The following is a 16,521-nucleotide window of genomic DNA, read 5'->3' as shown; positions in this document are numbered from 1 at the left end:
CAAAATTGTGTACAGTTTTTTCACTAGTTTCGAAAATGTTTGCGTCCATTTCACCACTCTTAAGGGGATAGAAAGACAGATAATGCTATCCATGCTTTAATTAGTGTCACTTGTATGAATCAATATATCTTAAAGCAAAGTTATGCTGAAGAAATGAGAACTGGTGAATGAATGGCGTATTGATTACTATCATTTTTAAACGTATTTTTCCGCATGTTTTGTGTTGCGCCTTTTTTCAAATACTTTACTCCAACAATTAGACAATTATACAACATACAACATAAATTCATTTGTTCGGTTCAGTTTTCATTTGTTTCTGTTCTAAATCTATTTTTCTCAAATCAATGACTAACCTAATCCATTATGTGTGAACCAATTTTCAAATTCAAAAAATCAAGTTTCTCATTATTATATGTAAACTGTTCTTGTGTGTCGTTTCTAACAAGTTTATCTTTTGTCAGCAAAGCTGTCTTATTTCAAAAAACTTCTGCACGATATTCAATGTGTATGGTCACGTCTCAATCGCTCGGCGTTTTCTCGACACTTATTTTCTAAACATCAGTTGGATGACTTGACATATAAAAAACCTCGCATCAAAAGCAAATAGTCAATACATAAGGCCGCACAAAATAACAGTAGAGCTACACAAAATTGGTTGTCATTGTGTGTGTAGACAAATGTAGATTTCTTTTTATTACACAGTATGATACCAATTTGTATAAGATTTACCGGATGCTTAGAACTTTTATTCTTCACGGAAACTAAAAAGCAAGCATGACCACCAATAAGCATACAACAAATTGTTTTGCTTAATAGCTTAATAGTGTAACTCATGATTCTAAAATAATTTCTTTTTAAAGTTAGATTTTTACATTTTACATTGATTATTCAATCTTTTTACCTTCAATCGGTGCATCTCAGCATAGATTTTTCATTGAATCAACCGCATTGTCCAGATATAGGTATTAAAAAAAATTTTCTTTGTGTCTTTTGGTGACACGATCGAGAAGCGCCGGAAATTTCAAGTGCCGTAAAATCGAAAGAAGGAAATGCATGGAAAGAAGCAATAAGTCAGCCGGTAAAACTAGTTTTACCAATCAGGCATTTCACTTCGTTTCGCAAACTGGCAAGGATGGTGGGTTCCTTAACCGCTCAAGATCAAGGCTGCATCAGTCGCGTGTTTGACTTCAACTTGTGCAGATCTGTTCCTGGTGCTAGTGAAGAGTGTGGACATTGGAACAACATGTCACGTATTAAAATACCACCGTGTAGAAATTGGGAATTTCGAAACACGGCTGTTTCTTTGAGTCAACTTTTGTATGCCTTTCTGACACTATGTGCTTGCATTTTTCAACTTAATGGCGATATTGTTCCGCTCATTCATAACGGCGTCGAAGCCACACCAGGGAAATGGCCATGGCATGCCACGCTCCTCATCGGATCTGGCCTTTGTGGAGGAACTTTCGTTGACAAAAACACAATCCTCACTGGTAATCACATTTTTTACACTTTCAGGAACACACCAACTCATCTTCTGATAACTGTGTTTATGTTTCAGCTGCTCATTGTGTTGTTAATGGTGATAGTGTTAGACGTGAAAGTGATTTACTTGTGTTCGGTGGCCGTAAATATAGAGATGCATCGACTAAGGAGCAACAAGAGTTTAATTTGGCGAACATTATTATCCATCCACAATATAACTACTCGACTTTCGCAAACGATATTGCAATTCTGAAGTTATCATCTGATATAAACATTACAAAGTTCGTACGACCAGTAACTATTTGGAATGCGGATATTGATGAAAGTAAAATTGTTGGATCTCTAGGAACCGTGATTGGGTTCGGTTTGAACGAAGATGATGAAGAATCGGATACACTACTACAGGCAACGATACCAGTGTTGGACACACAAACATGTCTTGCATATGATAATGCAACGTACGGAAACTACTTAACAACTGAAATGTACTGTGCTGGTGGAAAAGACAATGTCAGTGCTTGCAATGGGGACAGTGGGGGTGGGATGTTTTTCAAGTTCGGTGATACGTGGTACTTGCGAGGACTAGTGTCATTCAGCCCAACGAGGCCGAACGTGAAGCTTAGTTCACAAGAGGATCAACATACTGAAGAGGATGACAACACAAGAGGATTAACAAACAGTCTATGCGATAGTTCCAAGCCAACGGTATTCACGGATGTTACCAAATATCGCAAATGGATTTTGCGCTACACTAACCAGACAAAGTGGCTAAAGGAGCTAAAGCCATGCAATGGGGGTGAGATAGAAGAGGACACTGAGTGCAACGCTGCGAACCGTTTTGACTCAAGTGTCCTTTCCAATAAAGACGTATTGAGTTTAGATGAAGACGTGAACTTCAGGCGTTTTTCCGTGAAAGGTGATCAAGCCTTCAATAGCCATGAAGTGATGGCCGTAAGTGGAATTAACGGTATAGTTCAAGATTGTGTTGATGGTCGATTGTACTGGACTGAATATGTGAATCGACCGATTTTTAGTGCAATGTACGATCAGATGGTTAAGAAAGCGTTCCTCACGGAGGGGCTTGATGCAGCAAGTGTTGCAGTGGACTGGAACTCTCGTCGGCTATATTGGATTGATGGTGGCAAGAAAACTATTGAAGTTGCTAGCTTGGACAATCCGGGCTTGTCGACAACGGTGATGATCAATGTCGGTCGTTATAATAGAATCGTTGTTGATCCGCTGCAAGGTAAACTATACATAGCAGTGAGAAATCTCGGGATTAGACGGTCCAATCTCGATGGATCAGAACCAGAGCAGTTGTTAGAAGATCCTGGAATCGGTCATATAACAGTTTCCAAAGCCACTGGAGAACTGTGCTACGTAAGTTACTATTTCAAGATCGATTGTATCGATACTCGCAGCCGGCGGATTCGCACGATCGTCAGCAATCTTTCCGACGTTATTCACTTAGCTGCAACTGATGATATAATTTATTGGTTGAGTTATGACAGGTTGGATTATTCTGCTTTCGGCTTTAATATACTAAAGCCCTCCTCTAATAAGGGGACAGTTTCTTTCCTAACGCCAGCTGTCGATTCGGCTCAGAAAAGATAACCCGGCAGATGATGACAACACCAAAAAAGGGAACTTCGGCGATCGAGCTGACTGATCGCCGATCGATGATCCTTGAGGTCGGCCATCGCCTCCGGGTCGATTCTATAAATAAGGGAAGTCGGTTCAAAAATGGCCAGTCGCGATAAAACTTTACGTGAAATAAAGGCTAAGCTTTTGGTCCGCTCCAGTAAACGCACCCATAAATCCTTTTAGTTTCATTTTTATCCATACTCGTTAGGACGAGTCCTAACAATACTTCCTTACATTCTTCTTCTTTATTTCATAGTGAAACGATCGAAAGCATTAACCAGCAGGGGGTGCGTCAAAACCTTTTATTATATTCCAACGGCACGGAGTACACACGTTTAATCGTATTGGACGATGTTTGCCCGATATTCTACAGTCCGTGTGCTAAGAATAATGGTGGCTGCGCAGAAAACACTATCTGTCTTCTCAATCCACGTGTCCAATCGGGGAAAATCTGCAAAAGCATTTCCGACTTCTCCGACCAAACGGATCCATCAACAATAATAAAATCCAAACCTGTTAAACCGATTATTCACGGCGAAGGAAAACAAAGAAAATGGCCATGGCATGTCGTAATATACAGTACGCTGGTAAAGAATACTGGATATTTATGCGGAGGATCCATCATCAACATCAACACTGTACTTACTGGTAACTATTTTACACTCTGCAGAAATACCCGAGTCGAATATTTATCTTCTGGTGTTATTTTCAGCCGCTCATTGTTTTTATTACAATACTACTGAAGATTATCGCGTTATACATGAAAATGAGTTATCAGTATCCGTTGGTAGTGATTATGTGGATGGAATCACTGACGCTACTCAAGAGTTGAATGTGGCTCTAATTTTAATCCATCCACAATATAACTACTCGACTTCTGCAAATGATATTGCAATTCTGAAATTATCCACTGACATGAATATAACTAACTACGTAAAACCTGCACCTATTTGGAATGCAACCAGTGGACAACATCAACTGGTTGGTATGAACGGAACCGTAGTTGGATTCCGTTTGGACGAAGAGGGTGAGCCATCTGGTAAACTTCGAGAGGCCAACTTAAACGTAATTGATACGAAAACATGCCTTGAATACGGTAATGCTACGTACGAACACCGCTTAATAAGTAAGATGTACTGTGCGGTTGGAAGAAAAGATAAACAAGTTTGCTACGGAGATGTTGGAGGAGGCATGTACTTTAACATAAATGGAACATGGTTCTTGCGAGGAATTGTGTCATCCAGCGCAATGAGACTCGATTTCAATCCACCTGCATGCGATAGTTCGAAACCTACGGTCTTTACAGATGTTACTAAATACCACAATTGGATTCTGCGCTATACAAATGCGACAAAGTGGATAAAGACACTACAACCTTGCAAGGATGGTCCGATTGAAAAAGACATTGAATGCAACGCTGCGAGTCATTTTGACCACAGTTTCTTGCTTACTTTACAAGAGGACAAAATTATTCGAGTACCGATGTATGGTGGACCATCCTTCAACGTTACTGATGGAGTATATCCCTATAACATAGATTATGATTGTGTTGAGGGCCGTCTCTACTGGGCTAGCTATGAAACTAAGTCGATTGTCAGCGCCAAGTATGATGGGACGGATAAGAAAATTTTCCTCACGAAAGATCTCGAACGTCCAACGTTTGTTGCAGTGGACTGGATCTCGCGCCGTCTTTATTGGCTTGACCAAGCCAAGGAGACCTTTGAGGTTGTCAGCTTGGAAAATACAAACTTGCGATCGACGTTGTCCTTTATCATTAACGCTTATGACATCACCATTGACCCACACCAAGGTAAACTGTATATGAATGAATTTGACCAGATCATGACACAATATCTCGATGGATCAGAAGCACATCGATTGCCCATAATAAATTCCAAACCAGACGACTTGTACATCGATATAAAGGTTCCTGTGGCCACTGGAGAACTCTGCTACATTGTCAACGGACCCAGAATTGAGTGCATAGATACTCGCAGCAAACGAATCCTCAAAATCGTCAGCAATCTTACTGAAGCTTCTGCGTTGGCCGTGACGGATGAAATGATCTACTGGACGGAATACCCCAAGTTAGTATTTGTCTGATTTGTTCTTGAATAAAAAGATCTTTTTTTAATGTTTTCTTCTAATTCCCCAGCGTCATCGAAAGTGTTAGCCGTCGCGGGGTGCGTCAAAAACCTTTGATGTCGAATGGAAGTGAGAGCATACGTTCACTAATCGCGGTAACCGATGTATGCCCCGTGTTCTACAGTCCGTGCGCCATCAACAACGGGGATTGCCCGTTGAACACGCTCTGCCTTCTAAATCCACGCGTCCCATCGGGCAAGGTCTGCAAATGTACTCAAAACTGTCCCCTCGTGTGGGACTAAAGCGTCATTCAAATGTATTAAAAATCTTGATTAAGAAATGGTATGCTTAAAACCCGTTTTATAATTTCAATGAAAAAACTAATCCCAATGACAGTTAAATTGCAACTGCCTACATCACACTACCATATCAATCGAGGATCATTAAGGTGATTTTCTATTTCAGCAAAACGGTAAGAGTATAATTTTAGTATACTTGTGAGCCAACAATTGTTGTTAGTGGTCTAAATCGCTTGCGTCGTCAAGGCATTCGACTATCTGCACTCGCATAACATAATCCACTACGATCTGAAGCAGAAAATTCTCCCGGTTGTGTAGCTGGTTGACTGCGAGCTGAGTATGTATTTGGGGACATGACACCAGTGTCGACTACTAGTCGCCCGGGGTGTGGATGTTTGAGCTGTTGCTTCTAACCAGACTCACCTTCCACAGAACGCCACTGTTCACCGAAGCCGATCCGATGCGCACATGCAACATCATTCTGATCCTGATCAATGTATTCGAGTTTCCGACAAACAGTGACATTCAAATTCCGACCAAACGTCTAGGGTACCAGCGTGGGGGGATCAGTGAAATTCAAATGTACAAAAATGTCCCCGCACACGCTAATTCGTTTCGGTTGTCCTGGCACGTTCTTATCCCACTCGATGTCCCGCAGGATCTACTCCACTTGATCTATCCAACGTGATCGCTGAGCTCCTCGTCTTCTTGTGTCGGGCGGGTCGCTGGAGAGCACCTTCTTGGTGGGGCATGAGTCTAACATCCTCATGACATGAATCGTGCCCGCCTTTTCCACCGTCAGCATGTCTGGTTCGCCATACAGCTCAGCTAGCTCGTGGTGCATCCTTCTCCTCCACACGCCATGCTTCTCCCTCACACCACTAAAGATAGACCGGAGCACGCGCAGCTCGAATACTTGGTATCCTCTGTGAGCAGATTCCAGGATTCATATCATACGACCAAGGGTGAATCTAGTTATAGTTGTCCATCTCATAAGATTATCCTGGATGGTGTTTGTTTCCTTTTTGAGTGCATTTAACATTTATTTTAAGGTCATATTTCATAGTTTTCGAAACTACGGAGGAGGAATAATAATTTTCCTCCTTAGCAAACTAAAATTTGAAGCCACTCATACAAATTTTGTCTCACAGTGCACATGAAAATGAATTAAACATGACAATCAAAATCGAGAAATCCGATTAGTCCCCACCATAATCGCTCCGTTCGCTTGGTTCACACTCGGCCAGCTCGGCCGAAAAGAACGGCTTCAGACGCTCGTCCTCACGCAGCGCCTGCTTCAGATGGTCCGCCTTGCGCCGATACTCGTCCTGGATGTTCTCCAGGCGCATCTGCAGGATATGTTTGTTGCGCTCGAGCGTTTCGCCCTCGGAGATGAACCGTTCGTACTCGGCGTCATCGAAGTGCTGCTGGAAGCGTGACAGGAATCGCTTCAGCGACTGCTCCTCCGTGATCAGGTCGTCGCAGCGGTTGCGCAGTTCCTCCTCGAGCCGCTGGTAGAACTTGCGCAGGTCCGCCGTGCAGTCCCGGTACAGCCGCATCACTTGGGCACGGGTTGGCGGACGCTTCTTGGTGTCGCCCAGCCGCAGGAAGTAGGGCGCCAGGAAGTCAGCCTGCTGCTGTTTGAGCTGCTCCTCGCGAGCCTTGGCGGCCTCGTACTTGGCCAGCCGGAGCCGACGCGCTTCCTCGTTGCGCAAAGGATCGTAGAGGCTGCTGGTGAGGCGGGGCGAGTCCGTCTGCTTCCGACGTTCGCTCAGCATTGTGTCGATCTCGACGACCCGTCGGCAGAAGGCTCGCGATGACTGGTCCTCCGCCTTCAGTTGGTCTTTCAGAAGGAGAAACAAGTCCAGCTGGGTCGGCTGTGGATCCCAAGGGTTTGACTGAGGGGAAAAACGTGGTTCAGTTATATATAGAAAAGTGTGTTATATTGTGCATTAACCTTCACTTACCACATAGCCCGAGGTACAGCCCGGATCGTACGGCACCTCTTCACCCATCTCCGATTTTGGTGGTTTGATGAACTCTCGCGTCGAGGCGGTGATGCAATCTTCGCCATAGTGAAACTGCAGCTTGATTTTGTTCTCCTGAATGAAGCAGTTCCTGATAGCAATGTCCTTCACCGGTACCTTATCGGGGTTTTGATGGAATGTTTCCATGATGTGCTACTCAAGAAGCAAAAAAGGAGATGAAAGGAGAAGAAGATAAGTAAAGCGACCACGGTTATAAGAGATCGTAGAAGGATAGAACAAGATGAGAAGAAATAATAAATATAGAACTAGGTGGTAACAGAAGGGAAAGTGAGCAAGTAAGTTATAAAGCAGCTGTTATAAAAGACCGATATTGTAATCGCGAAAATACGGTACATCCACATTTATTTATTTATGTATTTATTTATTTATTTATTTATTTATTTATTTATTTATTTATTTATTTATTTATTTATTTATTTATTTATTTATTTATTTATTTATTTATTTATTTATTTATTTATTTATTTATTTATTTATTTATTTATTTATTTATTTATTTATTTATTTATTTATTTATTTATTTATTTATTTATTTATTTCTTCTTCTTCTTCAATGGCCCGCTCGCAGTTGAGCACGTCGTGCTGACATGGCCTGGTCACCAATCGTTCTCCAGGTAGCTCGGTCCATGGCTGCAGCCCTCCAACCCCGGTCGCATCCAATGTCTCGCAGGTTCTGCTCCACTTGGTCCATCCACCGAGCTCGCTGAGCTCCTCGTCGTCTCGTGCCGGGCGGGTCGCTGGTGAGCACCTTCTTGGTGGGGCATGAGTCCGGCATCCTCATGACATGTCCCAACCAACGAATCCTGCCGGCCTTCGCCACCGTCAGGATGTCCGGCTCGCCATACAGCTCAGCTAACTCGTGGTTCGTTCTTCTCCTCCACACGCCCTGCTCGTACACACCGCCAAAGATAGACCGGAGCACGCGCCTCTCGAAGACTGCGAGGGCGTTGGCGTCCTCCGTGAGCAGAGTCCAGGATTCATGCCCATAGAGAACGACCGGTCTTATCAGCGTGCGGTATATGACACATTTCGTGTGCGGGAGAAGCCATCTGGACCGCAGGAGTTTGTGGAGTCAATAGTAGGCACGATTCCCCTGAACAATGCGCCTCCGGATTTCACAGCTCACGTTGTTGTCCGGAGTTACGACAGTGCCGAGGTAGCAAAACTCCTCTACTACCTCAAGTTCGTCGCCGTCCACTGATACACTGCTCCCCAGCCTGGCTCTGTCACTGTCAGAGCCTCCGACGAGCAGGTACTTTGTTTTCGTCGCATTGATCATTAGTCCAATCCTTGCGGCCTCGCGTTTCAGTCGGGTGTACGCCTCGCACACCGTCCTAGTGTTCCGCCCGATGATGTCGATGTCATCCGCGAAGCCGAGGAATTGGAGAGAGCGGGTGAAAATCGTGCCACGGATGTCGAAGCCCGCGCTTCTCATGACACCTTCCAGAGCGATGTTGAATAGAAGGTAGGAGAGTCCATCACCTTGCCTCAGACCCCGGTGAGATTCGAACGGATCCGACAGCATGTTCGAAATCCTCACCTTACACAGCACCCCCTCCATTGTGGCCTCTAGCAGTCGAACCAACTTCTCGGGGAAGCTGTACTGCCGCATGGTCTTCCATAGCTCCTTCCTATCTATGGTATCGTAGGCCGCCTTGAAGTCGATGAAGAGGTGGTGCGTCGGGATCTGGTGCTCCCGGCACTTCTGGAGGATCTGCCGTAGAGTGAAGATCTGGTCGGTGGTGGATTTGCCTCCAACAAACCCAGCTTGGTAGCTTCCGACGAAATCTGTAGCAAGGGGCGCGAGTCTGCAGAAGAGTATCTGGGATAGGATTTTGTAGGCGGCATTGAGGACTGTGATGGCTCGAAAGTTGGCACAGTCCATTCTGTCACCCTTCTTGTACACTGGGTGGATGACACCCAGCTTCCAGTCCTCCGGTATCCTTTCCTGCTCCCAAATTTTCACAATTAGCTGGTGCATACTGACGGCAAGCTCTACCGAACCCATCTTGAATAGTTCTGCCACCAGCCCATCGCTGCCAGCTGCTTTGTTCTGTTTCAGCTGCTTGATGGCACTAGTGACTTCGTCCAAGGATGGTGGGAGCACATCGTCATCTACCTCCTGGCTAATGTGCTGCTCAATTCTGTCTGCGCCGCTGCTGGACTCCCCTAATTCCGCTCCGTTCAGGTGTCCGTTGAAGTAGCACTTCCACCTTTCGATCACCTCTCGCTTGTCCGTAAGAATGTTGCCCTCCTCGTCACGACACATTGCGACGTTTGGCGTGTAGCCGCCTCGTGTCTTCTTCAACATCCTGTAGAACTGGCGAGTTTCCCCCGACTGAGTTAGCTGCTGCAACAGTTGTTCATCCGACTCCTCGAAGCGGCGCTTCTTGCTCTCGAAGAGCCGGGTTTGCTGTGTCCTCAGTCGTTTGTAGTGTTCCACGTTCTGACGGGTTTCGCGCTGCAGCATTCGGGCGCGCGCTGCGTTCTTCTCGAATTGTGCCCGCCTGCACTCGTCATCGAACCACTCTTTCCTCTGGTTACGTGGCTTATGGCCCAGTGTCTGCTCGGCTGTGCTGCTGATGACTCGCTCCACCATACGCCAGTGGTCATCGAGGGACATCGTGGCGGTCGCGTTGTTGTCCGGTAGCGCTTCCCCAAGCGCTGACGCGTATCCCTCGGCAACAGCAGGTGTTCGCAGCCGATCCGTGTTTAGGCGTGGGGTAGGCCGGTGACGCAGTGTATTGACAGCGCAGAGCTTCTGCCGTAGCTTCACCATAACCAGGAAGTGGTCCGAGTCGACGTTTGCGCCCCTGTACGTACGTACGTCGATGATGTCCGAGAAGTGCCTTCCGTCTATGAGAACGTGGTCTATTTGGGAATATGTCTGCTGTGGTGATCTCCAGGTGTAGCTGAAACGAGGTTTGTGCTAGAAGAAGGTGCTACGGATGTTCATGTGCCTCGAGGATGCGAAGTTGATGAGCCGGAGGCCGTTGTCGTTGGTTAGCTGGTGGACGCTAAAGCTACCAATCGTAGGTTTATAGGCCTCCTCTCGCCCGACCTGAGCATTTAGATCTCCGATGACTATCTTCACATCATGTTGTGGGCAGCGGTCGTACTCCCTTTCCAGCTGCGTATAAAACGCGTCTTTGTCGTCATCGCTGCTCCCAAGGTGCGGGCTGTGCACATTTATAATGCTCAGGTTGAAGAAGCGTCCACGTATCCTCAACCTGCACATCCTGTCGTTGATCGGCCACCATCCGATCACTCGCTTCCTCATAGCACCCATAACAAGGAACGCCGTACCGAGCTCGTGCTTGTCTCCACCACTCTGGTAGATCATGCAATCGCTACGGTAGGGGCGCTCCGAGACTCCTTTCCAGCGAACCTCCTGAAGTGCTACTATTTCAAAGCCGCGGGCTCTCACTTCTTCTGCGAGTATTCTGGTACTCCCGGGTGAGGTAAGAGACCTGCAGTTCCATGTACCGAGTTTCCAATCGTAGTCCTTTTTCCGTTGCGAGGGTCGGGCATGATTGGTCCAAATCGGTTTTTCTTCTTGGTAACTTTTCGTTGCAAATGCACAGGGGGTGGCTTGCAAGGCCTCTCCCCCCGCCTCCTATCTCGTCGGTGGAACAACGCATCCTAGCTGTTTTACGTCCCGTAGGATGCCAGGACAGGGTGTACAGCCGCCCCTAACATGGGGAACAGACGCTGGTTCGAGCCGCTCCTAACATGGAGAACAGACGCTCGGGGATGAACTACTAGCAAGTAGCAGTCCATTCCCCCTTTCAATTCAGCCTTGCCGCCCATCCGCCCAAGGGGGTGGGTTTCCCCGTGTACCCAAGCTTGGATATTTAGGCGACAAGTTACCGTTCTGTACGTCGCGGACGTATTGAGTAGGAGTTGGGGAGGAGAGCCTATAGTAGCCTTCAGGAGGCGTCGGATCCAACCCTTTACAGAACAAAATTTATTTATTTATTTATTTATTTATTTATTTATTTATTTATTTATTTATTTATTTATTTATTTATTTATTTATTTATTTATTTATTTATTTATTTATTTATTTATTTATTTATTTATTTATTTATTTATTTATTTATTTATTTATTTATTTATTTATTTATTTATTTATTTATTTATTTATTTATTTATTTATTTATTTATTTATTTATTCATACAACGTCTCTTTTTATTCAGCAACACCTATTCGATTCAAAATGGTCAGCGTGTAAAAAGTGTTCGATTCAACAAGTGTATGCAGAGTGCAGTAACTCCGCGTGCAAAACAAACACAAAAGGATGCAAAAGTAACCCAGAATTGAACAATACAATTTTGGAACACAATTTCTAAGGAACAACTTGGATAAGGTGCATAATTTGGGTTGATATTATTTTTGCTAGATAAAGGTTTTGGCCCTTCACACTTCCATTTTTTTTTTTATAAAATATTATTTATTGTGCGTGTTAAGTGTGCTTCCATTTCTCCATTTCTAGTTTTTACTAATGTTTACATGCAACAATCAAGGACGTTTATGTCAATCACAGCATCATTGTTTCCAATGATGTGGATTACATAGTTAGAGAACAAACGTAAAACAGATATTCGTTTTGTCGAGCTAAGTCCGCTTAGTCGTCGGAAACGAAGGTCGTTGAAAGAGGACGGACACCCTGAAGAGAAGCATTCTATATTCAACACGAAGGGAAATCAATGTTTGGGCAAAATTTCAGTGTCAGCCAGACTGTTCATTCCAATCCGGCACCAAATTGCACCCAGCATCGGTCCAAACCATCCTCGGGGACATTCTGCATGAGTTACTAATTTGTTGTGCATCACGCACCGGGCCTCACCGTGCCTCACGTATCGGGCTTAGGGTATCAGGCATCGTCGTGCCAAGCTCAATTTTCCTAGTATATTTCGAAGAGTATGTGGTATCAATATTTGTTTACGAATCCGAATAATTTAACATAATGTATAAAAACATTAATCACTTTTATACGCCTTCGTTGAAACAGTTTTTAAAAGGAAACATGTTGGCAATTGGGGGGTCCGCGATAGCCGAGCGGTAGCGCCGGTTAGAAAATCGGCCCATGAGCGCCGGGGCTCACCACCTCGACGGCGTGGGTTCGAATCCCAACCGAGACCGGACCCTCCCCTGTACGAGAGGACTGACTATCCACGTACAACAGGGAGACAAGTCTCGTAAGCCCTTAACGGGCAGGCATGACCCAGAGGTCGTTACGGAAGGAGGAGAAGAGGATGTTGGCAATTGCTTTTGCGGCCGCTCTCGATAGGTCCCGACCTGTCTAAATACAATGTAATTTCGATTGAGAACGTATGATCGAGGCGTATGCCATAGGAATTTTCGGTCGAAATCGACACAGCTGTTTACTGCTTCAACACTAATCGACGTGGGCTTTTCATTTTCTATGCGTGATTTCGATAGCTTATCTTCGATGGTTTAGCTTAGACTAAAATGCATTTATTCATGTAATCTTACATACCATCTTAACGCTAGATCTTCTCTCACTAACACATCTATTTCTAACACATACCATAATTAAAAGATCTGAAGGACAGTACCGGACCAAAACTCCCACCCGACGTCACCTAACCCTTCGGCACATTCAAGCCAGCTTCTGTTGAAGTCCAGTGCCCCGCTGAAGCGATGCTGAATCGTCCTCCAACCGCCCTTGCGAAACACTTCCAGGTAGTTCATCGTTTGCTACAGCTGGTTTGTTTGGTTTGAAAATTCATAATTACTCCGGTTTCTTGGCTACAAACGTTTTCGACGTTTTTCATGTCGTTTTCATTTTCAACGGAACATGTTCCGTTGATATTAATTTTATAGGCTATGTTCGATTTCATCTAGCTTGCTCATTCCATTGGCGTTGATCACTTTCCTTCAACTCGATGCTCTATCGTATCGATAGTATGTTTTTCAGAGACGAATGACCGAATAGGTCAAAGTCTCTAAAATTAAAAAAAAAGTATGTTTTACGTGAGTCTTAAAGGACGCCTACTTTAGTTCAATACGAGACTCAAACGCGCTCAACGATTCTTCTAGATGAGACGTCAGAGCTTGTTTAACATTAGACTTAAACGCAATGAGCGATTTTTCAACACGTAATTCAAACTCGGCAAGCTTATCTTCAATACGATGCACTTGTTCTGCCAACTCGTTCAGTAATATTACGCGAAGCAATTCACCCAATGGTTTTGCTCGATATTTTCCCGTAAGTGCAATCGAGTCACTATTTTGCGCGATTATGTCTCCATTTTTCTCCAGTTTCTGTGTGATAAGAGAAAGTTTTGCGTCCAGCACACGAGGTTTGGCAATTGTGATTTTTTATTTGCGTCTGGAGATACAGCCTTTTACGATGGATAGCGTAAGCTGAAACGCGTTGACCGCCTTTGTGAACTCCGTTATCGCACCTTGAAGCCGGAATATGACATCTTGCAATCCTTTGTGACTTTTATTAATGATTCTATACACTCGAATATGCCATCCTTAAACTTCATTATCGCCCTGTCAGATTGGAGACTGGTTTGTTTAGAGTTCATAGATGCACATTGTGTACACATACGTGTATAGTCAACCATTCGAAAAAGACTATATAAATATCCATCATTATCATAACAACCCAACATGGCTCGGTTGCTGACTTTGAGCATAGGCAACATGTGTCGCGATCGAGAAAACGATTGAATCGATGTAATTAATCCAACACGTGTGCTTTGAAGAAGCGAAAGAAGTGACCAATATTGAGCAGAGCTCAAAGGCATACTCAATTAAAAAGAATACAATCTTCAAAGAAGCTATCTTTTAAAACTATTTAGATGATATTTTTCAGGTAAAGAATACACCTCAATCCGAACGGGGACCGAATCAGGTAAGAACTGGGTAATTATATTCATTTAGTTTATAGAAGCACTTCGCAAAGAAAACGGAACAACTGAATCGAAAATTGAAATTCTAAACATTTCAAACGGTTTTGGTGTTTTCTGTATCTTGGGCCATCTGTCTACACCTTGGGTGAATCGGGCGAAACGGGAAATTCGCCCTTGAGAGCGTCCTCTAGCGTGGAGCTTTGAAAGTACCCACCTTAGCTTGTTTATATTTTCAAAACACACGTTGTTCTAAATGTCGTTACTAAAAATTATTAAGTAGAAATATCATGGGTGTTCAACGAACAGTGAAGTGATGCAAAATGCTTATGGGATTCAAATTGGTTCATATTGATTGCAGACATTGCAACATATCAAATAAATGAACAAAGTTTTTCGTCGTTTTTAGATACCGTTGCAAACGAAAGCTCAGTTGATTTGCTTTTACATTTTTAAAAACACAAAAACAATCCTTGTCAAAAACACAGACAATCAATCTATTTCTAAATAGAATATTCATAATGTCTATCGTGGGGGGTCCGCGACAACCGAGTGGTAGCGCCGGTTAGAAAAATCGGCCCATGAGCGCCGGGGCTCACCACCTCGACGGCGTGGGTTCGAATCCTAACCGAGACCGGACCCTCCCCTGTACGAGAGGACTGACTATCCACGTACAACAGGGAAACAAGTCTCGTAAGCCCTTAACGGGCAGACATGACCAAGAGGTCGTTACGCCAAGAAGAAGAAGAAGAAGAAGATAATGTTTAATAGACCAAGAAGTACATAAATTACTTACCGTTAGCTTGCTCGGTTCCTTGGTGACGGGGTCCTTCGGAATATTTTGGAACTCTCGATAATGCAGCCTAGGGAGTAATCAGAAAGGCTAGTTTGTGCTTTAGACCGGGAAGCGCTGAGTCAACTTACAAATCATCTCGACGGTCGTAGTGTTCCTTGATGTAAGTCGCATGGTAGATGAGCGTCCGGAGCGCATCGAAGCGATACTGGTAGAAAAACTTAAGCACGTACTCGTCGTTTGGGGCGGCCCGATGACGCAGAGATCGCAAGCAGTCCGGGCGGCCCTTGTTGAAGCGCTCCTCCGTCTCGTCCGTCCGGTAGTCGATGCGCACCTGATGCAGAAGATCATCCCGGTTCTCGTACCATTCCCAGCGGGTGATGGGGCCTTGGTAGTCGAGCGTCTCGTAGGTCGTCAGCCTCTGAACGAGCCCGATCAGGTTGCGGTAGGGCGCGAATCGCTCGTAGATCGTTCGCTTGAAGTAGACCACCTTGGTACCGTCCTCCGGAAAGCGACGCTCGAAGTCTGGCCGCGAGACATTCAGTGGCCGAACCCAGGAAACGGGCAGGTCCAGGTGCTTCTCCTTCTCGATCTCCTCGTCCGTGGTGAGCGGGTCCTGGTCCTCCGGAATGACGCAATCCTCGCGCAACTCGTACGGCTCGCCCGGCAGGAAGTGCTCCCAATCGGCACCGCACGCGAGGTCCCAGCGCATAGCCGCGATGCCGGCCGCTGGGTCCTGCTTGTTGACGTAGTAGTTGTGCTGGTTCCAGACGCTCTCGATGGCGAGGTAGTCGGGCGAACTGGGCTCGTGCCGGAAGCCGGTCGACGGCTCGAGAAAGAAGGCACTCGGCGGAGGTCGTATCTTCTCACCCGTGATCGGATCGGTCGTAGACTCACGGTAGCCCGGCTTGTAGCACCAGGGTGCGTTGTGCAGTATTGCAACCCACGCATGTACCCGGTGGCCTCGCTTCGGATCGTGCGGTGGCTGCTCTTGCCGCTCCAGCTCTTCGCGAGCCGCCGCCTCCCGGTTCGTTTCCTCCGCGCGCAATTTGGCCACCTTTTCTTCCTCGATGGTGAGGAGATACTGACTGCGGAGGTCGGGGGGCTGTCGTAGTTGATACTTGTTTGGCGGCGTCGGTTTCACTTCTTCATCGCTTTCCTGCATGCAGAAATGTACATCAATAATTTGTCCGTGTGCTGGTTTTTACAAGAAGTCGCTTGTTTCTCTTAATTTTACAAGGCATATTTCTTAATAGATGAATATTGTTTGAGCCAGATGTTT

At 45.3% G+C, this 16,521-nt stretch overlaps 1 protein-coding gene across 1 annotated transcript in view; it reads right to left on the bottom strand.

Moving 5' to 3' along the window:
• Window positions 1-6,709: 6,709 nt before the first annotated feature.
• The window catches only part of LOC131262706 (coiled-coil domain-containing protein lobo), a 48,609-nt gene continuing 38,797 nt past the window's right edge, over window positions 6,710-16,521 (bottom strand). The window contains exons 3-6 of the mRNA XM_058264770.1: window positions 15,371-16,398; window positions 15,243-15,309; window positions 7,478-7,690; window positions 6,710-7,408 (exon numbers count right to left, since the gene is read on the bottom strand). Coding sequence (XP_058120753.1) covers window positions 6,710-7,408; window positions 7,478-7,690; window positions 15,243-15,309; window positions 15,371-16,398 — 2,007 coding nt within the window. The remainder of the gene's footprint in view (window positions 7,409-7,477; window positions 7,691-15,242; window positions 15,310-15,370; window positions 16,399-16,521) is intronic.

Source organism: Anopheles coustani, chromosome 3, assembly GCF_943734705.1.
Source record: "Anopheles coustani chromosome 3, idAnoCousDA_361_x.2, whole genome shotgun sequence".
Taxonomy (NCBI): domain Eukaryota; kingdom Metazoa; phylum Arthropoda; class Insecta; order Diptera; family Culicidae; genus Anopheles; species Anopheles coustani.
The sequence above is the reverse complement of the archived record's forward strand: the minus strand, read 5'-3'. Positions and strand labels throughout refer to the sequence as shown.